Here is a 24,496-nt window from a genome sequence, read left to right as displayed (position 1 = left end):
GATTTAAACCACAAAGTATTAAAAAAACATATTTAGAAATTGAAGGCAAGCTACCACTTAGAAACACTGTTAGCTTTGGAAGTAGCTGGTGTGATGAGGGTGCTGAGGCGCTGGCAGAGGGTGCCCAGAGAAGCTGTGGCTGCCCCATCCCTGGCAGTGTTCAAGGACAGGTTGGACACAGGGGCTTGGAGCAACCTGCTCTCGTGGAAAGTGTCCCTGCCCGCGGCAGGGGGTTGGAAGTGGATGAGCTTTAAGGTCCCTTCCAACCCAAACCATTCTGTGATGTGAATGCATTCGCTTATTTTACTCCTAGTTTCTACGGGTTTTATTGAAAACTTAGGGTGAGCAGGCTTCACGCGCTGGTGCTTCGGGGGTGTAATTCAGTGTGTGGCTGCCTGTGGCAATCGGAGGGAACTCGGTGTGTTGCCTGTTCAGAAGAGCCCGCCCGGGCACAGGGGGGCTCCCGGCTCGGCTGCGGAAGGCTTCCCTCAGCGGCAGGGGCTCACACGGGGCTCCACTCGGGGGCGCTGTAAGCAATGCGCGGTGCGGGGGGCAGAGGGCGCTCTCCTGCGGCCCGAGCGCTCCCCCTGGCGGCAGGAGGCGGGCAGGTGGGCGGGGCGCTGGTAGGGCCGGCAGGGGTCGCGCCTGTGGGGGGGTGGCAATGGCGGGCGGGGAGGGGAGCCCGGCTGCGGCCGCCGCCGCTGCTGCTGAGGGGAGCGAGGCCGGGAAGGGCGGCAGCTACGACGGCAAGTGCGTGTTCTGCAGGATCGCCCGCCGCGAGGAGCCGGGCACGGCGCTGCTCTCCTCCGAGGTGGGTCAGGGGCGTCCCGCCGGCGGAGCTCCCTGCGCCGTCGCCCCGGCGCTCTCCCGCGGGCAGCGGTGGGGCTCTCGTTGGCCTGTGCGGGTCGCGGTTGTTCCTTGCCGGTTCTTACCGGAGCGCCGAGCGCTGGCGGTCGCCATGTTGGTGCGGGAGAGGGAGAGCGGGAGCGGGCGGAGGGGTCGAAGGCTGAGGCCGGGCGTGCGGCGGCCGCCCGGCGCCGGCCCTCGCTGCCTTTCTGCCTCCCTCTCGGCCCGGGCCGCCAGGTCGGGAGGGGCCTGGCTTCGGCAGGGTTGGCGGGTCTGGGGTAGTGCTGAGGGACCTCGGCTCTTCTGTGGAGGTCGGAGTGAAATGCCGGTCAGACGGAAAACACTTTGCCGATCGTTAAACGTCGGCACAACAGCTAGAAACCCGACACGGAGGGATCCTGGCTGCAGGTCAGCTGAGGACGCAAGTCCTGCTTACAGATCTTTCTGGAGGCTGGCTCCAAAAATGTGAAGATTTTTGCTAGCTACTTCAGATATTCTATTAAGTATACCATTGATGTGAGGGCCTTGTTACCTACTCTTTGCTGATACCCTCGTCCTAATCAATTTAATAGGTTTGCATCCTTTTTTAGTATGAAGACCTTACTTGCTTTAGAGATTGCAGACCTGGAGCTCCCCACCACTATCTGGTGGTGCCAGTGGAACACATGGGAAACTGCAAAACGCTGAAGAAAGAACACATACCTTTAGGTAAGAGTGCAAGTGTCTGCTAAAAGGAAAGTAATTAAAGCCTTAAATAATGTGGCGTCAAGTAAATTATACCTCTGAGCACCATTTGGTTGAGGATGTAAACATGGAAATAGATGGTACGAGTCAGTGCAGGCAGAGACTTGCCCTTCCTGGGAGCTTCATGTGCTGTTCTAGAGCAGCACGTTTTGTGTGCCGTGTTAGAAAAACATTGCGCTAGTGCGTGAAATCTCTTTTGTTTGCATGGAGTGTAGGTGCCTCTGCACTTTTTTGTAACTGCAGCTTTATTTTTAAAGCGTTTATGTGATGCTTTATTGCGTTTTCTTAGGCGTATGTGGAAAAATAGAGAAGAATTTTATTAAACGTATGTTTTAAAACAAGTGCTGCATTATTTTTCAGGGAAAAAGGGAGTGAGAGAAGAAAGAGGGACATGGTTTTCCAGTAAACTTCAATAATTTTTGAAAAAATGAAGTTATAAAATCCTGAAGCTATGATTTATTGCTAATAGGCTGCTTTTTCCTTTTTTTTCTGAAGAAAACATTGTCCTGTAACGTGTTTCACAAGAAATGCCTAGCTAAGTGTGTTGAGTAACAGATAAAACTACAGCCATACATGCATGAAGAGCTTCCACCTCAGGGAAGCTTACAGGTGATGCAAGAAAGAGAGTTATAGTTGCGTGTTGCAAATCTTGCATCACTGTATTTCCCTTCTAATCATAGGGTAGCTTTCTCCAGAAAAACACTTCTATATGCATTTGGCTTGCCTTAGTGTTGCTGCTTTTCTCAGTGATACAGTGACGAAACTTTGTCCTAGTAATAAGCAGCGCTGACAGTTTTGTTTGATTTTAAGTTAAATTTGTGTACCATCTCTGAAACTCCCCAACTTACGCCAGGCTGCTCAGGACCTAGAGATCAAAGTCCTATAGCTGTCTAGAGATATAACACTGGAATTAGTGTAAATGTCATCATTCTGACTAGTAAATATTCGTTACCTTTTTTTACTGAGGGTGTGGTGATAGCATGGCTTTGGCCAAAGTCCTTAGAATAATGTCACACTTAAAAGCATCAGTGTGGGAATTGGTAACAGTGGCAGTTTTCACGTCAATCGTTGCACAACACCATCTTGACAATCTTTGATTGGGAGTAGCTGCCGTATTTGTATCTTGAAAAAAACGTTTGTGATCTTAGTGTAATCAGTTTGGCGAAGTTAATGTTGTGAAGAGTAGCTTTTTTAAAAATCACTTGATGACATATGGTGTGTAAAATATTACTTAAACATTCATTGAAATTTATTTGTGTTTAATAGTGAAGAGAATGATGGAAGTTGGAAAAGCTGTCCTCCAGAGAAATAATTTTAGTGACTTGAATGATGTAAGGTATGTGATGGAAACCTTCTGTGTTTATTCAGTGTGTTTTTTACTTTTCAGAATGCTATTTTAGAGATGGTGACAACAACTGCAGTGTGATTTATTGAAGAAATCTGGTCTGCATTCACTTATTGCATGGGTTCTCAAGTAGAATGTGCTGGCATTCAACATAAATTTGGGGGTTTGATTGTTTTTTTTTTTTTCCCCTGATGAATTTCCAGCTCAGATTATGTTCCAACTCTGAGATCCTTCCCTGACCACATCTTGGGATAGGGAGGGCGCTTGAAACAACTTACCTAAAAGGCTGCTTGTTAGTTACATGATGAAAATATGCTCTAAGTCCTAGATTCCAGAAGAGAGGTAAACATTGTCCTATTCAAGCAGGGCACTGTGTTGTGTTTCAGCCATATCTGCATTCATCTGATTTCAGTGCTGCACCCTTTAGTTTAAACCAGTGCCTTTGACAGCTGAAGTAAATTGTACCATAATTTGAATAGCATAGAGTATAGGGGGCTGGGCCTTCATGGTTAAAATAGGCATAAACTGCATTCATCTAGTGACACTTGGCTTTCCAGCTCAAAACTAGATATGATACATTTAAGATCCATTTTATTTTTTAAACCCTCCTTTCATCAAAATGTGTCTTAAATAGAGAGATATGAAGGAGGAGGTCAGTGGGCTCTTGAAAAGGTTCCCTGAAAGCATAATTAAAGGGCATATTATTGTTCCTACCATTACGTACAAGAAAAAATGCCATGAGTTGTTAATTTAGTTGCTCATGTTAACCAACATGCAATGTTCTTCCTGAATTAACATCACCAGTATTTTTTCACTTGTTTTCCTTTTCTGAAGAATGGGTTTTCACTGGCCTCCGTTCTGCTCAATATCCCACTTGCATCTTCACGTCCTGGCCCCAGCCAGCCAGCTGGGATTCTTATCCAGACTCTTTTACAGAATCAATTCCTACTGGTTTATCACGGTAAGTGTAATGCAGGTGAGCTTTTCGGCAAGTTTTCAATTGCAAGCTGAAAATACGATGTCTTTCTAACATTTTAACTATGTCCAGAATTTCTTAGAGCAATTATTTTTGGCATTACTGTAATTATTATGTATATTTTGCAGTAACTATTTGAGAAAATCTAATGGTAAAAACCCTTAGTGTTTATGCTTGTTAAGGGCAATGGAGTGCCTGTAACATTAGCAGCAAGCAGTACAGTAGTTCTGGATCTCCTCTGTAGCTGAGGTTAGCGTGATGTGCTTCTGAGAACATTTTGTAAGTATTTGCTCTTTAATTTAAAAGGCTATATACAAATGTGATGGACTGTTGTGCATACACCCTGGTTCATCCAATTTAGGTGAAAACATGTCCACCTAATGATTGCTTTTATCAGGTCACACGGGTTTTGTCCTCTTGTCGTCTTTAGATTAAAACAAGTGCCTGCTTTACAAAAACATGGTTTGTAGTGATTTTTGTCAGTACAGATAAGCAATGAGACCGAACTGGCACTGACTACATCACTTTGAAAATATCTCTCTCAAGGACTAAAGCTTACTCTTACTGCTTTAATGCAGCAGTAGCTACAGCATCCCTGTGCATTGTAAAATTCAGTTTTACTTACTTGTGTTTGAAATGTGTTCCGTTTTCTCTTTAGCCAAAGCGTAGAGGTAGCGTACTTACTGAACAGATCCAGCTCTTACCAACATAAAGCGTTACGCAGCCATGGGAACTCTCTGGAGTGTCCCCCGTCCCTCAGCACTGTGAATTGTCCAGTATTGTTAACTGGATACGTTCTCCAGAATACTCAGATTCTTTCTACTAAGTGAGATGTATAATTTATTTGTCCTTTTACAGCAAGGTAGAAAATGCAGCTTTTGAGAAAACCTGGAGTATCGACGTTGCTTTCTTTCCTCACGCTTCATTCCCTCATGGGGCAGTTACAGTAGCTTCTCTTTCTAAGAAATGTAACTTGCTAAGTTCTGTTGCAAGCAGGGTGATGCTTTTGCTTCTTGCCATGGAAGGTCTGATCTAGTGATGAGGTGGAGAACTAGATGGCAGGGGGGTTGGAACTACATGATCCTTTCCAACCCAAACCATTCTATGATTCTTGCCATGGAAGGTCATTGCACAGCCCAAAACAAAGATGCTGAAAAAGGTCATCTGAAGAATATAGATAGCCTCTTAATGAGAAAAAACTTGGCTTCTTCACAGTGATACGTTACTGGAGATCTCACCTAGCTTGAAAAAAGCAGATGCGTCTCTGCTGTACTGTAGAGCATCACACAGATATTTGGCCATCAAATAAGTACAGCTGTGTAGTTTTATTACTATCTTGGATTAGACAGGGAGATCAGTACCAAGTTTGGTTATCCAATATGGGTGCACTTCAAGAAGTATTTTGCCCTGTTGTCAAATTGGAAAATGTTCTTGGGTTGTTTTGGGGGTTGTTTTCTGGTTGGTTTTGTTTGTTTGTTTTTTAAATTACAGTGGCTTGAATGTGATGCTAAACAATGCAAAACAAGATTCAGATAACTGGTTTTAGTTGTTCTCTGCTTTATCTAGCTTTATTTGCAAATAAACTGCAAGAACTACTGAAGTCCTGTTAAATTGTTCTTACCCTAAGTAGCAAATTGCATTTTTACTCTGTGTATCTAAAACATGCCAAACTGAAGCTTTTCACCTTTTAACATGGTTCCTTTGGAGATCTTAAAAAAACCTCAAGCACAAGTTCAAATTAAATGATCAATTCAGTAGGACTGGGAAAAGAAAAAAAAAAGAGGCTGACAGTAACTGATTTGTTTCAGAAGTGCCCATGTTTCCATGTGCCCGGTTTGGCCTCTAGAACAACATTGTTGTCTTTCTGCCCTGAGCCTTTCTGAGGGCTCTGTGGGCTGTTGCTGTTAAATATACAAAATACAGCTGTGCCAGTTATGTGCTACATGCATAACTAACTGCATGATGAGAAACGTATGTGTGAGCATAGTTACGCAACCAAAGAATGGATGTGTATCTCGTGACATGAACCACATATGTGAATGCACTCCATCCCTCAAACACATGTGGCTGGTTTGCAGCTTGTTGGGTGATAAGAGGCCACAACACACCATCTCCCAAAGAGTTCCAGTTCTCAGAGCTTGGTTGTTCTAAGCACTGCTGTCTTCTGCTTTATATGCTATTTATTTGCTTAAGCATCCTCTGACTTTCATAGGTTCTGTTTTCTCTTCTGTTGGCCTAATGGGAGTTTGATGGAAACTGAAAGAGAGTCTGCTGTTTAAAGCAATCATTGTATTCTGCTTCTGGTTTATGCTTTGACTGTAAAAATGAAAACTAAATGGTCTGTTAATGTCACTAACTATTTTTAAAATTGAATTTTCAGTAAACTGAAGGTCCACGGTGTAGTTAATGCATTGCTTTCTCTCTTTCACAGGCTGAACAACTGATTGAGCGACTGCAAACTGAAAATGCTGCCAGCTGAAAGCACGTTTAGCCTTGTGTCACTAGCCAGTTTGTTGTTTGGCTTCTGCTTTAAGGTTGCACAGTTTGATGTTGCAAATAATAAACCAGGATAAAAAAAAGAGCTTTAGTTCCTTATAAGGAAATACACACAGAATTTGTAGCTGCCAACCTGAGTTTCCCATTTGGATACTTTAGTCTGTGTAATTCTCGGACAATAAGGCACTATATTTTAATTATTTTATATTTGTGTATATGCATACATAATACATACACATAGGCACAGATGCAGAGAACTTTTCCTAGTAAAAGGCAGGTGTAGCAGCGGAATGTATTGCAACTAAGGCATAAGCATGTACTAACATGGCACTACTAACAGCATGTTCATGATACCAAAGGGAGTATTTGTTGCAGTATCAAGCTTTTATGTTGAAGCTGCATTGTTCTAGGATTGCAAATAACATTCAAGTTTCCATCTCTATTTGTATAATACGTTAGTTATGCCTAATGATTAATAAGTACATGCTGAAAGAACACTACTAACTTTCTGATGCTAAATCACTTCAATGTATTACCTGTCTTACTTTGCATGACAGTGGCAGAGTAAATGTTAGTACAATAGGCGCCCAAGATGTCATAATGCTATGTAACATAGAGTATAGTTTAAATGTCTGTGTAAGTTGTTGTATGTTGAACTTAAAGGTTGTTTCCCTCTTATGTATGCAGTGTTTGAAATTAATTATTGTTTACAAAAAATGTGAAGAGTTCAGAGGAGTTGATTTAATATACTGCTCTTCTGTGTGATAATAGAAAAAAATAACCCAAATTTTTAGATGGTTCTGATATTGTTCCCACTGGAAGTCCCTTGAAGGTTACTCATTCCTTGGCTCAGTTTGCATTCTAAATGAAGTCGTAAGAGAAATGGGTCTTGAGTGGAGTGAGTATGTGGCAGGCTTGCGTAATAGCAATGTGATTTGAATTTGGGATAGCAGGAACTCGGCCCAAAATTAGAACATGTTGGGCTGCTTAAGGAACCTGTTGAACATTTTGCCTTTGCTCTAATGAGTAACACTAGTGCTCTGCTTTTCAACACCATATTAAGGCAGACTCTTTGGAAAGTCAGACCTCCAGAATACATGGGGTGGATTTTCCTTGTTCAGAGAGTGTATCTCTTGGTGCCCAGCTAACCAAGTGTCCTTGGCTGATGCATTTAGATGCAGTTGAGGTGGTGGTGGTCTGTCGCACCTACAAGCTTCCCTGAACAGTATCTTCTCAGTGTTTTCCACTCATCCAGCACCTGTTGCCTTAGTTGTACAATGTATTATAATATTCTTACAGTGAACTATATGTAATACTTGAGAAAGTTCACATCCTTCTGAATAACATTTTCTGCTTGGGACAGTTTACACCTCTTTTCTGTAAGGCCTTCTTCCTAATGTCTTGTTATTCTTACTAGAGGGCACTCATATGTCATTTGCACCCCTTTAGGGTTTAAATTTGTAACATCAGGTAGGAAGAGGGTGAATTAAAGCCACTGAACTTTGACTACTTCTGTGCAATAGATGAGGAGGCTTGAGCTGACTCCTAGCTTTGTGAAATATCTGAACATTAAGATCTTTCAAGAGTTATGTGTATGTGTTCTGATCTGTAATTAATTTATGTGACTGTACTTAACTGTGACTTGATATTTAAAGTACCAACATGAACTGTTGTCAAAAAGGATTAATAAACAGAATAAATGCTAATCTTGTAATGATCTTCCAGTGCAGTGGAAGAGTTGACTGTGGGGTTGGCCTTGGATAGCCCTTTGCTCACTCTTCACACCCAGTACGCCTCCCAAAATAGGAAGAGCAGAAGTAAGAAAAAACTCACGGGTCGAGATAAAGACAGTTTAATAAGTGAAGGAGAGAGGAATGAAAAAAACAAGGTATGTGATGCAAAGGTAGTCCCTCACAACCTCCCACAAGCTGGCCAGTAGCAATGGCTGCCCCCACCCCCAAAAAGAACCCTCTCATGTATGGTATGGAATATACCTGCTGGTCAGTTTGTGTCAGGTGTGCTGGCTTTTTGCCCACTGGAGGGGCAGAGCAGAAAAAAGAGAAAGCCTTGACACTCTGCAGGCACTTCTCAGCAAAAACCACACTGGTGTGTTAAGCAACACACTGTTGTCACCAACCCAAAACATGGTGCCTTACAGGCTGCTCTGAAGAAAACTGTTTCCATCCCAGACAGACCCAGTATGTTCTCAAATGTGCACAGAAGCACAAAGGTCAACTTTTATGTCTTCCATTTGAGAAGAGTCCCAGTAATGACAGTAAGAGGGGAAAGGTAAAATTCAGGATACAATCTAGCTTCCAAACTTTTTCTGATGAGCAAGAATTCAGCTTGTCTCTGACGGCAGCAGACAGGCCCCAAACCAGCTCAAACAATAAAGCATTAAACAGAGCCACATTAATTACTGAGATGGATGCTCAGTATCTCATTACTGTTTTTCAGCATAGAACCATGTACCATTTTCTTTCTGTATTGACAACCATTCTTGCACTCAGCAGATAATTTTTTTAATTAGGCAAAGAAATCCTTTATGAAGAGCCTAATGCTTGAATATCATTCAGAATTCCTGGCTAGCCCCTAGAAGAGGTGGTGGGCAGACCCCATTAACTATGTCACCCTCTTCTACAGCAGCATTATAACATCATTTTAAAACTTCCAAAACCATCTGTAGAGCAAAGAGCAATAAAACTCTTCTTGGAGAGTGAACTTGGCAGCTCTTACTCTCAGGAGCCTGGAGAAGCAAAGGAAAGTTGTTTAGCTGCTGCCCCTGGCTCTGTTGTTCTTTGATCCAGTATTAGCTGTCCTGAGAAAAGCTGCTTTTTTGACTACAAGTTTAGGAATGACAAAGGTTTATTTGTGCTCTTTTGTTCAATTGTTTTGCGTAAGTTCCCAACCTAATGCGAACCCGGAGAATAAAGCTTTTACACTGAAGTACTAACTGCCCCTCTGAAAGGATGAAACGGATACACAGACAGCACTGGTAAATGTAGAATAAAAAACAAGTTTGTGTTTTGACTGAGGACAGCATTTACAATGGGATTAAACTAGTCCTCAAGCTAATCTGAAGTCTTCTTTAGTGTGAGTGGTAAACAAAAGCATAAAAACGGGAGCAAACCAGAAAATCGCATTTTAAATCTGACAAATTTGGTAACATAAAAATTCATTTGCTGTCATTGCAGTCTGATGTGCAACATTTATTGAAGTGCTGAAAGTGCCTTCAGTGCTTGACAAGACAAAATACAGGCAATCTCCACACAGTGTACAGTCTAAACCAGCTGCAGAATTCACAGGCTTCAAGTGGCAGAAGAGGAAAGACCACTGAGGGAGCTTGCCACAAAGAGGTTTAGGAGAGATTTGAAGAGCTGAAAGTTACTCGGTAGAGCAAGAACACCTTTTAGCAGGTCAGAGTTTACTTACTACTCCAGATAAGCTGTAATACTAGAAAACTTCTAATACCAGAAATAATTTAATAAATTCCATTCCACTTATTCTAATGGGAGCCTGTTACAAAAAAAGTTACCTGTGGAAAAGTTTAAATTCCTATTTCATCTGTAGGTGCTTGTGTGATCTCCACATCACAGATAAGGAAGCAGAATTTTGTTAAACTTGTGAACTGGTAGCTAAATTGAGTCACGTGCATTAGATAGGATGCATTCGTGCCTCTACAGGCTTCAGGAGTAATTTCTTATTCTGGAGTACACTGGTGGACAAGTTGACCAACTGTATTATCAATCTTTTAGACTTCTTTTGAAATATTGGCTATTGCTGGAAGCAGGACACTGGACTTGTCAACCTGCATGCTGACCCAGTCTGTCAGCTTGGTGTTTATACGCTTTGGATGGGCACATAGAAAGATTTGTCACTCTATAGAGGATGCTCATTTAAAGCTGGCAGGAAATTTGGCCCTCTAATTGTTCAAAAAAACTCATTCCTCTATAAATAATCTTTTTTATAACAAGCCTTGGTTTTATCCAAAATACCATAATAGGGCAAGCTTTTTTCAGTCGCTTACAAAGTGGGTAAGACCACTATGTTAGGGCTTACTCTGCTTCTGTTTGTTTTGGTCAGAGATGTGCTTAAAGCTCTTGTAGGTGCAGTCAAGTGATATTTAAACCAACCAGCAGAAGGAGAGTGCAGCAGAGGCCATGTAAGCACCTAACACTTAACTCCTTACATGGTACTGGAAGCCTAGATTCCTGACATTTAACCATTTGAACCAGCCTTAATTAAGAACTAGTGAGTTTACATGGGCTGGACTTGCATCTTAGGGTGCTCAGGCTACACACTGCCTGCCTTAACTGCGTGTCTTTTAATGTATCATTGTACAGTGTCTAGTAATGTATTGTTTTTCCTCATACTGCCACCCTGTTACTGAGCTGGTGTCACCTGAACCACCTGATACTGCTTCCTGCAAGCTATGAACTAATGCTATGGCAGAATTGACTCGATTCCAAAGTCGTTAGAATTAAATGAACTGCATTCCATAGCCGTATTATAAAAAGTCTGATTAGTTTTGAAATCAAAATATGTGTACAGGCTTTATCTTATGAGAGCTGAAATCCACTGAGGTGCGCTCATGTTATTCGGGCAAGAAATGCTGTTCCAAACAACAAACCATTTCAAATGCGTTAAGATCACAAATTATATGCCTTGTTTTCAGCTGCAAGACACGGATTTGTTCAGGAAGAAGGAGTGGGTTGGAAAAGTAAGGGAACACACACCAGCAGTTCCTGGTACAGTACATATTCCCCAGTTTCCAATGTGGTAAAATTACGTGGTGATTCAGACCCATCCTTTGTTTCTCCATGCGTGCTCTACCTGCATCTGACTCCCCTGTCCCCAGATATACTTACTTCAGCACATTAATTTCTTCCTTCTTTACTACTTTCATTGTCTTTTCACTAGGAGAAGGAGGCAGAGGGATAATGAAATCTGCATTTTTTTTTTTCTCAGTCAAAAGGCTTATTTTGCTACAAATCCCTGTCGGATGAAAATGTCAAAAGAAAAAAACATTCTTTTAGGCTTTTTTCAAGAAAATGATTGTTTTGTATAAAGAGCATCAAATAATCTTCCACTTTTATCAAGTTCATAATATATATTTAATTTCAATATCCTTTTGAGGCAAGAGAATATCTTACTTTAAAGATCCATCAAGTAGTGTAGTTAACACCACATGAAAGCTTTTATTTGTCCTGGTAAAAATACATTTTTATATATATGTTATATATTTCTAATGATACAGTTTTCTTGGTGGGAACTACTGTATATAACCTCCTGATTATTTTTAATAGCGTTATTACAACTACCATATATAACCAATCTTTTTTAGTTCTTTTTTCAGCACAGAAGAAGTTCCCCCAAAGAGCCCTGAAGGAATCATTATCAGTCACCTTTCAGTCTCAGCTTTAACTAGCTGATAATTTTTTCTCCCAGTTTGGAAAACTCACAACTGTGCTCTGAAAGCACAGCCCTGCCACAGATAAATAAGGTATGAGACTGCACCACTGAACTTGTATTTATGCACTTGGCACTACAGGGTCTCTACTCTCCTTCTCTTGCAAATGACATAGCTAGATTTTTGTTTTTTCCTCATGAACACACACAGTGCCTAATATACAGTTTCTGTTGTCTTTCACATCACCTTTTTTTTTTTTTGGCACCCTACCTTCTAAGAAGAGATATAGCTGAATTCATCAAAAAGACTGCAGAGCTTTCTGATTTTCTACGGTCTGACATGGCATTAGAAGACAGAACAGGTAAAAAAAGTGTGAGATACAGAGGAAAAAGGAGACACGGAAGGCTTGAAGAAGATATGATTAGAACAGGCTATTAAATACCAGAAGCAGTGCATGTCTCCAATTACATGCAAGATGCAACTCATTTAGGAACCATCAAATACCCTTGCTGTGATATTTCTGAAAATTTGGGAATTTTCATACACTTCATGGAAAGAACTTCCATTTATTCAGTATCATCATGTGAAAATAACCTAAATTTTGCTTTGTACTGGGCTGTTCTTTTGAAGAAGTACAAGAACTCCCACAACAGTTTTCAACTCCATGTTTTACAAATCAAAGTCCCATAGACAGTATTTCACAGCCTACAAGAATCAGTGTTGTATGGTAGCAAGTTAGTAATTTATACTTTCCGTAACCTAAAGCAGTAAGCCAGCAGAGTTATTTGAAGAACTGTGGTATCCTTGGTAGTGGATGATAACAATGAAAGGACAATCCAATGGCAGTGTGATGGGTTAGTTCATCATTTGTGATTTCTGTCCAAATCTCTTAACGTTTTTACAAAAATATCTTTAGCTTTCTCACCCACTTTCTCTCCTGCTCATGTCTCAGTAAGTAGCTGAGCTAGAATTCTGTAATGAAAACCTCTTCAAAGATGTTATCTAGATACACTTTTACAATGGAACCACGCAGCAGAATTCATTAGATGACAAAGCCTTATTCTAGTAAAGTGATGATCACATCATCATCTTTTCCTTGCCAAAGCATTTCACCTTCAAAATGAACCAGACCGTGTTTTCTAGCTCTTAACAAGATTCCCACTACTTTATTGGAAATAGTCACGTATGTCTCAAACAGCTGCCCAAATGTTACGCTCACATGTCCATCTTCTCCCACCTCTCCGGTGCTTCTGATGATCAAACACAGCTCTTCCACTTCCTTACCCACGTGTGACTGAGCATCTTTCCCTCTCTGCTCTGTCTGAGACCCTTCAGGGGGTCTCCCATAGGTAGGATCTCCTCTGTGAGTATGCACAGGTTTAGATGCAAGCCTGTCCTCATTGCTGAATGGGTTCTTTCTCTGATACTCAATGTGATCCTCTGCCCATGTCTGCCAACTTTTCCTCAAGTCACCCACCACATTGGCAGCTTTAGCACTCTGCCCTTTATCTTCTTCCATTTCTTGAAAATGCTTTATGGCACTCAAGCAGGAAACAAATCAATGGCTGGTTGTAACTGTGGTTCCTGGGTGTGTTGTCAGCTGTGAAGAAAAACCAACAGATCAGCCTGATAATTTTTGGAAGAGTTTTGCCTGAGTGAGAGGCAAGGCTGCTGAAAAGGATGTTCAATATCTGAAGATTTTGTTACGTCCACCTATAATTCTACCGCAATGAAGAAAGTAGAAGTGATTCAGCTAAATTCAGAGCCATTCTGCAATACAGGATAGTAAGTTACAATTACAAGGTTACAGGGCATACCACCAGTCCCGCAGTTACCGTACATACCCCGCACCCTCATTCAATACAAATGTAGTGCAGTACTTACTCTTCATGCAATGATGCCTTTTAAAGAACTTTATCCTCACACCAGGCAGCCCTGCATTCTTCTCAAACAACCTGACGCTGTGCTGGCTGACCTGTTCAGCGCAGGCTTACTGACAGGCGAGAGAGCAAACCATTCCGCAGGAGGCACCAACCCATAGGCAGGACTGGGCAGCCTTCCTCCTGCCTGCACACTGATTAAAGGTGGACAACTCCATGCTGTGCTGATGAGGTTCACACACACACACGATGGAAGTTATTATACGCAGAAAACAGTATCTGGAGCTGAAACACCAATATGTGGTGAGACCAGGGGGATTTTCCTCATCAGGCACTGAAGAGAGAAGTAAAAATCCAGTTAGTGAGCGTGGCACTGTCTGCAATGCCCTACTTAGCGAAGAAAACAAAATCAGAATAGATAGTTCTCCCTTAAAAGGCTGTGCTGCACAGCCGCGTCTGACTACTAAAACCTACAGGCAGGCTGCCGGCGAGGAAGCTGCTACCCATGGAATTATGAGTACTTCAATTATCAACTATCTGTGCAGTATGTAATTATTCTCATGAATTACAGACAAACTTTGCCAAGTGCCTATAGAGATCCAAATGTTTTATAACCATGTATTTGATGGATCCTATCCTTCACCTGTTGGAATAGACACATTAGAGTTTCCATATAGCACATTAGCAGAGGTGCTGCTTTTCTTACAGATATTTAGAAAGAAAACAAAGGATTAGTGCTGGCTTTTCTATGGGGAAATAGACAGAAATGCAATTTCTGAACAATTTAATAACTGAATTATATATTAGGTATGTCTGTATTTTAAAATCATTGGGGTTTTTTTCAAGAAAGGTTTCTTATTTGCCTATCTACATATGTTGCTGCTGTTGCATGTGAACCCTATGAGCGGTGACAGAGCTCTCCTAGAGTTCACCGGCAGAATGGGCAAGTTTCAGTCAAACGACACTCATTTTGCCTTTGAGACTATAAAAGTGCATGGGGTGAGCTGGAGATGGCAACACAATGGCTGCGAAAGACAACAGAGAACAACAAGCAGCAGCACACATGAATTAACAGCTTTTCATTCATAGTCCTCCACTTTTAAATTGAAACTCATGACTGCCATATGATCCTGTTGTTATATTTTTTGTGAGGGGAGGGTAGTTAATTCTAGCTTCCTGGATAAATCTGAATTTGAGTAATTACCTTTTGTGTACTTAAAATTCCCCTGAAGGCTAAAAAGAGTAATTTTTTCTTCCTTTCCCTCTCTAAACCAGCTATGTAATGTTGTCAACATGACTCCCCAAAGCCACACTAACAAACTGCTTGATTCTCCTCAGCGGCAGTACAGGTCTGTATGTTAAGTTTACAAACACAGCATCTGAAAAGCACTTTGTTTTTATGTCAGAATCAAATACCCTGCAAGTCTTACTTATTAATATACATACACTTTCAAACTGTGCTGAGCAACACATAAAGACCGCCAGTGATTTTGCATGGATCCTCAAGTCAAAAGCAGGAAAAAACAGGGCTTCACTTAAATTCTCTGGAGAACAGTATCACTGGAAAACTGAGGCATTCACCTTCTGAGGGCAGTGTTCTGCAGAAAAGGTAAGCAAAAGTCTCAAAGAGATTCAGCTTAAACGGTACCAACAATGCTCCCTTCTAAGGGGTTTCTAAAATGGAAGCTATACAGCTAAGAAATTTAAAGGGAGACAGATTGGAAAAATAAAAGCAGGATTCTTCCACTACATGTCTTTCAGCAATCCCAAGGTTTTGTAAGCAACCTCAGACACATGGGGTTTGTCAGCAGTTCAGTGTTTATTGCTGGATCTCAGCACTCAGCTGCTGAGGCGAACAATCCTGATCCACATCTACCTCTTTCTCTTCTAGTAAAGCTCACATTTTGATTGTTTTCTCGCCAAAGGTCAGGGCAAAAGCTTCACAGCAAACCTCAGTTTTGATTACCACAGAGAGATAGAACTGGAGAAGCTGCAGGATGAGATTAGGGAGGTGCATATAGAACACTACCCATGCAGTGCTCACAGGTCATGAGCAAAATCTTAGCCATGGGGGAAAAAAAAAAAGCTGTCCAAAAATCAGCACAGAAAACACAGAACACGAATTCAGCGCTGAGCTGGCCTCGTCCTAATAAAAAGCTTAGCGAAATCTGGATAAGCCAAACCTTTCAGCTCAACAGGGAGAGCAGTGAGTACGGGATTATAGCTAACAAGTCTAAATGTTAAAATAAAGCAAAACATAAGATGCAATATAAAACCCTGTTTGTTTTATTTTGAGCCCCTGTTGGACAGGCACATCTCTGCCCCTTTCCCGGGAATCTGTCTCTAGCTGCTCCTACCCCCGCGCCGCCGGCGCTGACCTGCTTCCCCTGGAAAAGAGGACGTGACCCCTTTGGCAACTGTTAATTCTTGGTGTCACTAATGACCTGCTCCACCGCGGGAGGGCTCTGCCCGGGCTGGGGGGGGCACAGCCCGAAACGGCAGCCTTCGCCCTAACTCGCACACATGTATTTACTTCTGAATACACCGGTAGTGCTGCGCTAGCACGTGACTTTAGTTAAAAAACAGTGAGAAGCTGAAATAAGCGGTAATTAATTAAGAGCGAGAGCCGCGCTCTGTCCCGCCCCCCGCGCCGCGGCCGCTGCTCCGCTCCCCGCAGCCGGCGGAGCCGCTGACAGCGTGCGCGCCCAGCGCCACGGAGAGGCATGGTCCCACACCGCTTACCGGTGGCTGCGGTGGGGCTGGTAACGCCGCCTCCCTCCCCAAGGCGGGCGGGCGGGCTCCTCCCGCTTCTCCGGCTCCCGCCGCGGCGCTGGGCCCGCCCGGCAGCGCATGCGGGCCGGGGAGGCGGGGTATGGCCGGACATGGCGCTGCCGGCTGCAGCGCTGCGGCGGTACTTGCTGCTGCTGGCGCAGGAGCACCTCGAGTTCCGCCTGCCGGTGAGCGCCCCGCGGGGACGGGGCTGGGGCCCGGCGGGGTCGGCCTGCTGTGGTGGGGGCCGGGCGAGCCGCTGCCCTCGGGAGCGGCCCCGGGCGTGCCCGGGAGGTGGCCGGTGCCGGCGGGGCCTCGCCGGCTGCCCGCCCCGCTTGGCTTAAGGAGCGCCTGCGGCTGCCGGGCGGAGGGCGCCCGGGGCCCTTCGCTCTCCGCGTCCTGTGGCAGGCGGCCCCGGGCGCGGAGCTGCCTGTCCTGCTCTCGGCCTTTGCGGAAGGTAGCTTCCTCCTCCTGCTTCAGCCTCCATGGAGAGCCTCTTCGTGGTGCCTTTAAGGCAGGACTTTCCTTGCTGCTTTCAAGAGCCTTTGGAGCTAGGAGAGGTTGCCAGCAAAGTAGCTGGGGCTCCAGATCGGGCATGGAAACTGGGAGGGAAAAATAGGTTTACAGAAATGTTTTTAAGGTCTTGTTATGGTGACCTTTTAGGTTGCTTAAACTATGTAGCTGCTCCCACTGGCATGGTGTGGGTACATGAATTGTTGGTGCTGCCTTTGGGACAGGTGAGGTCCTCTCTGACCCAGGCACCGATGGAGCTGTGTGGGGCAGGAGGGTGCAGATGTCCTCGTTTTCTGGAGGAAGACTTGGGTAGCAGCGAGCGTGGGGCTTCCCTGAAATCCCTGCTCGCAGGCCAGGAGCTAATCACAGGTCTCCAGTCCTGGTCACAAGCCACCCTCCTCGGAGTCGTTTTGGTGCCACCAAGGGCTGTTGCTTCTGGATTTCGATCCTGAGTGTTGGTTTCCATGAGGTCGGAAGGGTTTGTGCCACGCTGGCCGATGCAGGGTCAGCGAGCAGACTCTGTGGTGGGATAGCAGCACACCGGCTGCAGGAGCCAGCAGGTCCTGCTGCCTTGATGATTGCAGTGTGCTTGCCGTGGACATGTTTATGCCTCTTGGCTGCAAATTTTGGGGTGCAGAGTTTGATCCCTGTCACTAAATTGGTTTTATTTTACTGAGTGGTATTCACAGAAATCATGTAAAACAAGAAAAGGTAGCATCTGAAGCTCCCTGGTGTTTTTTATGAGGCCCTGATGTTTTTTCTACGCCCTTGGGGAACGTCTAGTTTAACATACACTCAATTTCTCTGTTTATAACAAAACCCTCTTGTTTGTAAATTTAGCTTCTGATTTATTTTATTTTTTTACATGATGACTTACTGTGTTACTACACTAACAGATTTTGGTACCTGAAGTGCTGCTCCAGGCACCATCTTGAAGAGCTAGGAATAAGATCCAGGGTAGTTTGCTATTGTTTAGTGCTGAAATGCAGAATTATTTTGTTAGAATTGGTAGGTCATCATGACACATTTTTAAATATTTAATATGTATTGCATAATTTGTTTTCATTGTTTTCATTAAGGCTTTTGTGCATTTTTTTTTTTTTTTACTATCTGCTTTGTGGGACTGGAACATGAGTTTATGATCAAACCAATTTTTCTTTAGGCAAGGTCATCAGATTAAGTAAAAGATGATCTATACATAACACAGCAAGTTTTTCTTTTTTCACAAAGGTTGTAGATGCACTTGGTTGACACGGCTGCTGAAGAAAGCAGCTCTATTTCCCTTTTCTTGCACTCTGGTGACTGCTCAGCCACGCATTGGGCTTTGCGATGAGCAGCGTTAGGGACCTGATTTGTCTGAAAACTTAATGAAACAAGCAAGGACAGACTTAGCCAGATCCAGCTGCCTGATCTCCACCTCTACTACACCTGCATATGGGATACGAGAGGCCCGCTTTTCTTCTGGTGGTGGTGCTGGGTCACAACAGCACAAGGTGTTTGTTGAAGTCCATGTTTGTGGTCAAGGGTCAGTAGAATGAAGTTCCATGTTTTGTATTTCTTAGATGGTAAGAAACCATGCTCCATAGTCAGGGCTCTCTCTTTGGGTAGGTCAGATACTGAGGGGTGGCACCAGGCATCCTGATGCCTTCTCCAGCACAGGGTGTCTCTGATGGACAGGTGGATGCATGTCAGATGTTCAGTTATCAGTATTTTCTGGCAGATCTGTTCCAGTGCTTCACTGTCTTTACTCTTGGAAGGATCTTCCCAACCTTTATGTCCTTCCTATGCAAATAGAAACAAATGAGGCAATGTCAATGCTCAATTGAGTTTACTTTGGAAAAGTAATGTTTTAGTTTACTTTGGGAAAGACACCTATGGAAGAAAACTGTTGGGATACCTGTAAAGCAGAGAGGTAACAGAAGAGGAATTGATGCTCAGTGCTAGGCCTGGTTCTGGGTCAGAGTTACTGGTGAGACGTCGCTTTTACGTGTATTAGTTGGAAGGGTATTTTAAGAATAGAATATTATTGTAAGGGAAATATTGTTGCGAGAGGCTTTTTGCAGGAGAGTCTAATTTTTTTCAGTTTATGAGCAGTGCATATGAGCTGAATTTAATTGTGAACCTCTGCCCTATCCACACAACTACGTTAAGAGTGTTTCACTGCCAGTTCCCACAATTAGTTGGTAATAAACACTGTTCATTCTTCTGTTGCTCCCTCTAATGTTTTGCTCATACTCCCTATGGCGATTACCATTTGCATAAGAATTTATGGCATGCTGGCTTTTGTTTTTCCCCCCACCCTTTCTTTAAGACATTAGTTAATGCTTCTATAGACTGACCTTTATATTTTCACTTTAGGAAATAAAATCTTTGCTCTCGCTTTACGGTGGACAGTTCAGCAGCGAGCAGGAAATTCGTGTAAATGTAAGTGAGAAACAAATGTTTTACTTGAGTGCATGTATGGTGTGCAAGTATGTTCTTTGTAATAGTTTTATTAAACGTGAGTAGCTGAATAAATTTGGAATTTTCTGAGGGATGTAAGGAATCTTTCGAAACCGAGCAATTCTCAAGTGCAGTAAAGACTCAGGACTGAGTAAAAGATGCAGGAAGTGCACCTCAGGATGTCTTCATTGAACAGTGTGAAAGGAAGCAGTGCCACCTGCTGGGAGGATCTCCTTCCCTCTCAGACTATCCGAGCCATGGAAACATTCAGCAGCGGTTTGAATTTAGGGTTTGACTAAATCAGTGAGGCAGCGTATCTGGAAAATATGTGTGAAACTAGGAAGCTCTATGATTCTGGTCTCGATGCTTATTCAGAGAACGTTACTGAGTTTTACTTACTGCTTGTGTGTAATGAAGTATTTTGGGTCTTTAGAGGGTGAATAATCTAGAGAAGCATACAAATATTTTACCAAGTCAAAGATGTGGTGGGAAAGTGAAATACCTAGTAATTTCCCAGACACTTAAGCCAAGTATACAGTTTTACCTCAAATTAAATGTTTTATCCTCATGTTCTCTGCACAGTTCACCCATTTATCTATTTATTTTTTAAATCTAGAGCATGCACGTTCTGTTTTTATAGAACAGAATTGTGTAGTTGTGTAATTCATGTGACATTATCCAGCTAAGTATTTGCATTGCTTATCTTCTCTTTATTTCAGTCTCCATTTTGGATTCTCAGTATTCCTTCAGAAGAGATGGCAAGGGGACTGATGAAACGGACAGTATGTGCAAAGTAAGAGGTGAAAAATCTTGTAAATGGTAATGTAGGAGGTGGAAAATTGTTCTGATATATATATAATTAATACTAATTTTGCATGGAGTCTTAAAATAAACAGTCTCTGATTATCTCTAGAGTAGAGGAGGTGTTACTGGAGCCTGTAGGACTGATTGTGTAGCATGCCTGTCCTCTTTACTTAATGTACAGTCAGCACAGGTTCTTGAGACAGTGTTCTTCAGTGCAGAGCAAATGCTTGTCCTGTAGTGTCACTGATGTTTTAGTTGCCTCGAGTAGTGTTTAGTTACTGGCTTGTTTTAAAATGTGTGTGAAATTAAAAGATAAAGCTAGTGATACATAAAAAGCTGAAAATCCTGTTTGGAAGGGGAGGGTTGTGGACCTTCCTACTGTTGGTATCTGAGCCCTCAGCCCAGACTGCTGCAGCAAAGGTCCTTCTAGAAAATTCAAGAGCACAAGAATATGCCAGAGTGTGATTGTTCCAGCTGCTTTTGGTCCCTTTTAGAGGTGTCTGACTAACATGCTTTCCAGCGAGGCTTGAGGGATACCTCGGAGGTATGGTTTGGGATGAGAAGCAGCATAGCTGTGGTGTGGCTCTCTGACCATACTAAATTTGTGGTGCTGGTGCCTGTGCTGTCTTGTTCAGAGTTAGTTTGGGTGCCTCTGCACAGTGTCACATGGTCCCTGTTGAGTACTGCTTGTGTCAGGTATTCAGTTTTACCTACGGTGAGTTGGGCTGTCTGCTCTTGCCTGAAGAAACCCCATATATACAAAATTGTCCTTATGTATGTTTCCAGTGGAGGAAAACTGTACTGTACTTCAAAAAGCAGCCGTAGGTGGCTAAGGAAGTAAAACATGACAAAGCAGTTTGCAGATGTTCCATGTGCAATGCTCTCTCAGCTAATGTATGCTTATTTGATGTAGAAAGCATAACTGGCCCGGGTTTGGTTTTTTTCCACTTGCCTACTACTGGTTGTGGGGAGATATGCTCATTTTAGAGTAAGATTGCTGGAGCAACTCCGTTGCATTGCTAATCAATAGTAGAAGTTCTGAAGCATACATTTATCTAAATAAAATCTTCCAAGTGGGCCTGTTATAAGAGTTCCTTCAACAATTGAATGAAATTAAAAGATTAATATTTAGTTCTGTGATAGCCTATGCTGTCAGCATTTTCATTGCGCTGTCTATAAATATAGTTTAAATTCTCACAGTAGATGAATCGGATGCTTTAGGGAAAAAAAAAGACACTGCAAAAAGTACCTTTTTTTTTTTTCCCCCAGGGTAGGATGCAGATCAGAAATGTAGCCTTGACTTATTCAGGAAAGGAGTATTTGAACAAAATTATCACTGGGCTTTGGTATCTGTCGTTGTCACTTAGTAAAATGTCCTTCTGCTATTTTTGTTTGCCTGAGCTAAACCTTTGAACATTCTAAAGGTTTTCCTTCAGGAGTCATCTTTGAAAAGGTACTACATAGCATGCTAGTCCTTAAAGACTGTTTATAGCGTGTTGCAAATGCACACGAGTGTCTAATAACAAAGGTAGTAACATTAGGATTCCTGTACTGAAAGATTTTTTTTTCTTTGATACGAAAAGGTTGGGATATTTGACTGCTGGGGGAAAGGTCTGTGATGTGGTATTGTGCCTTCATTACAGTAGCATCGGTTCTCTCATCTTCCAAGGCAATGCTTTTCTTAAAGCTGGCAATAAGGAAACAGATGACAAAAAGGAAAAAAAGTGTAAGAAGACAACATAAAGTTCAAACATCTTAAAATGTCAAACATCATAACCACATCTTAAAACAGTACAGAACCTCTGAGATGTGAAACTAGCATCTTGCAGATAATGATCATTTGTGTTACTCCAGGGTAGCGTAACACTCTCTAAGTCTGTTCTTGGCCTTTTTCAGCCTTTGCTTACCCCATCAAAATGGTAGGTACAAATGAATTTTGTCTCATTTGCTAGTATCGCTGTGTGCCAGAGAAAGGTCTGGTGATATCCGAGGGTACTAAGACTGCAACTTACCTTGGGAATAAAAATAAGCGTGTCCCTCTTAAGAACAAAACTTAAGCATGTGCTATGAGTTAAATACTGAATTTCAGCAGTGCATGAAGCAAAGCCTAAACACATTATCCAAGAAGGTTAAAAGGAAGAAGTAGCTGTAAGGCATTTCCACCCCTCCATGTTACTGCACTCTCAAACTTCATAATTTCAGGTCTATATTTGAACTGTGGGGTCATGGAAGATCTGCAGGGGAGCTGTATGCGTCTTTGAAGAACTATCCAGTGGACAAGATGGTATGCATATAAAGAATATGGATAGTATGGTTCCTTAATCATATAATGGTTTGTGTTGGAAGGGATCTCAAAGATCATCTAGTTCCACCCTTCCTGCCGCAGGCAGGGACACCTTGCACTAGACCAGGCTGCTCAAAGCCCTGTCCAGCCCGGCCTTGCACACTGCCAGGGACGAGGCCACCACAGCTTCTCAGGGCAACCTGTGCCAGTGTCTCACCAACCTTACAGTAAAGAACTTCTTACTTATATCTAGTCTAAATCTCCCCTCTTTCTGTTTAAAGCCATTACCCCTTGCCCTGTCACTATATGCCCTTGTAAAAAGTCCCTCTTCAGCTCCCCTTTAGGCCTGCTGTAGGCACTGGAAGCTGCTCTAATGTCTCCCTGGAGCCTTCTCTTCTCCAGGCTGAACAAGCTCAACTCTCTCAGCCTGCCTTCATAAGAGAAGTGCTCCGTTGCTCTAATTGTCTTCATGGCCCTCCTCTGGACTTGCTCCAACATAAGAAGGTTCATCTCCTTCTTATGTTGGAGGCCCCAGAGCTGAACCCTGAGGTGAGGTCTCACGAGAGCAGAGTAGAGGGGCAGGATCACCTCCTTCAACCTGCTGGTCAAGCTCCTTCTGATGCAGCCCAGGATATGGTTGGCTTTCTGGGCTGTGAGTGCACATTGAAGCTAGCTCATGTTCAGTTTCTCATCAACCAACACCCCCAAGCCCTTCTCCTCAGGGCTGCTCTGAATCTCTTCTCTGCCCAACCTGTAGCTGTGCCTGGGATTGCCCCGACCCATATGTAGGACCTTGCACTTCGCATTGTTGAACTTCATAAGGTTGGCATTGGCCCACCTCACAAGCATGTCAGGGTCCCTCTGGATGGCATCCCTTCCCTCCAGCGTATCAACCAAACCACACAGCTTGGTGTCAGCAGCAAACTTGCTGAGGGCGCCCTCAATCCCACTGTCCATGTCGCCGACAAAGATGTTGAACAGGAACCGGTCCCAACACAGATCCCAGAGGGACACCACTCGTTACTGGTCTCCAATTGGACATTGAGCTGCTGACCGCAACTCTTGGAGTGTGGCCATCCAGCCAATTCCTTATCCACCACATAGTCCACCTGTCAAATCCATGCCTCTCCAGTTTAGAGACAAGGATGTTGTACAGGACAGTGTCAGGCGCTTTACACAAGTCCAGGTAGATGACATCAGTTGCTCTTTCCCTATCTACGAACGCTATAGTCCCATCATAGAAGGCCACCAAATTTGTCAGTAGAAATGTGTTAATGACACTGAATAGCACTGAAGCTGTACTAATGAAAGTGTCTTTGCTTCTTTTTCAGCTTCCATATCTGCAGTCAGACTCTACTTACAAAATACATATTCATACATTTAATAAAACACTGACCCAAGCACAGAAAATAAAAAAGATAGATGTAAGTAGATGCTTAAGAAATCTTTGACATTTAATTTCATCTGTTCATGTTGTTCTTATTCCATGCTATCAGTTCATTTAATTTTTGGTTTCCTGAAGGTCTTAAAAGCAGTTTACGGCTTAAGTCTTACCAGCTCTAAGTAAGATTTTTGTGTCTGAATTAACATTCCCTCGAAATTCATGACTTTGTTTTGTTTTGTTTTGTTTGTTTGTTTGTTTTCTCTGAACAGACCATGTAAGGCATATATAAAGACAAATGTCACTGCTGATTTCAGCCCAGTGTGCTGGAAAACTAAAGCTTATTACTAAGAACTATGGGATTCCAGCGGCTAGTGTTAGGTGCTAGGTTTTTGGAAAATCTGTTACTTGATCTCCATCTCAGGCATTTATTGTTGCAGAATGTGGAACAAGTGGCTCAGTTGCAAGCTGTGGATTGTGTGCTGAGATTTTCTGTTCTGTCCTTATGCTCCTGTCTGCTCTTGTGCTCTCCTCACTATATCAGTATTTTAATTAGGCTGTTTTTCTAAATTACTGTTAATTTTTGCTCTTCCACGTTCTATTTTA

The 24,496-nt window shown here is 42.9% G+C and overlaps 1 protein-coding gene and 2 long non-coding RNA genes across 13 annotated transcripts in view; 2 read left to right on the top strand and 1 right to left on the bottom strand.

The window, feature by feature from the left end:
* Positions 1-612: 612 nt before the first annotated feature.
* LOC115609983 (tRNA (guanine(10)-N2)-methyltransferase homolog) overlaps positions 613-24,496 on the top strand; it is a 43,346-nt gene continuing 19,462 nt past the window's right edge. For 2 of the 11 annotated variants that reach the window (XR_003992064.1, XM_030490858.1), the window contains exons 1-8: positions 993-1,207; positions 1,437-1,554; positions 2,857-2,926; positions 3,770-3,896; positions 19,338-19,403; positions 20,141-20,214; positions 22,428-22,509; positions 23,841-23,933. Coding sequence is in view for 10 of the 11 variants with exons in the window: in XM_030490858.1 (XP_030346718.1) it covers positions 1,169-1,207; positions 1,437-1,554; positions 2,857-2,926; positions 3,770-3,896; positions 19,338-19,403; positions 20,141-20,214; positions 22,428-22,509; positions 23,841-23,933 (669 nt within the window). In the remaining variant the exon portion in view is untranslated. Of the gene's footprint in view, positions 812-948; positions 1,255-1,436; positions 1,555-2,853; positions 2,927-3,571; positions 3,631-3,739; positions 3,897-16,530; positions 16,655-19,337; positions 19,404-20,140; positions 20,241-22,427; positions 22,510-23,840; positions 23,934-24,496 lie in introns of those variants that run through there. The other 9 variants (XM_030490859.1, XM_030490860.1, XM_030490856.1 and 6 more) reach the window with 9 other exon arrangements.
* Positions 11,830-15,290, top strand: LOC115609986. The gene is made up of 2 exons (XR_003992066.1): positions 11,830-11,910; positions 14,973-15,290. It is a non-coding gene; the product is annotated as an uncharacterized LOC115609986 (long non-coding RNA).
* LOC115609985 lies at positions 11,948-16,689 on the bottom strand. Its single transcript, XR_003992065.1, has 4 exons — positions 16,440-16,689; positions 15,144-15,295; positions 13,702-14,031; positions 11,948-13,417 (listed from the first exon to the last, which is right to left on the bottom strand). It is a non-coding gene; the product is annotated as an uncharacterized LOC115609985 (long non-coding RNA).

This window comes from Strigops habroptila, chromosome 6, assembly GCF_004027225.2.
Source record: "Strigops habroptila isolate Jane chromosome 6, bStrHab1.2.pri, whole genome shotgun sequence".
NCBI lineage: Eukaryota > Metazoa > Chordata > Aves > Psittaciformes > Psittacidae > Strigops > Strigops habroptila.
This window is presented reverse-complemented; position numbering and strand designations above follow the sequence as displayed.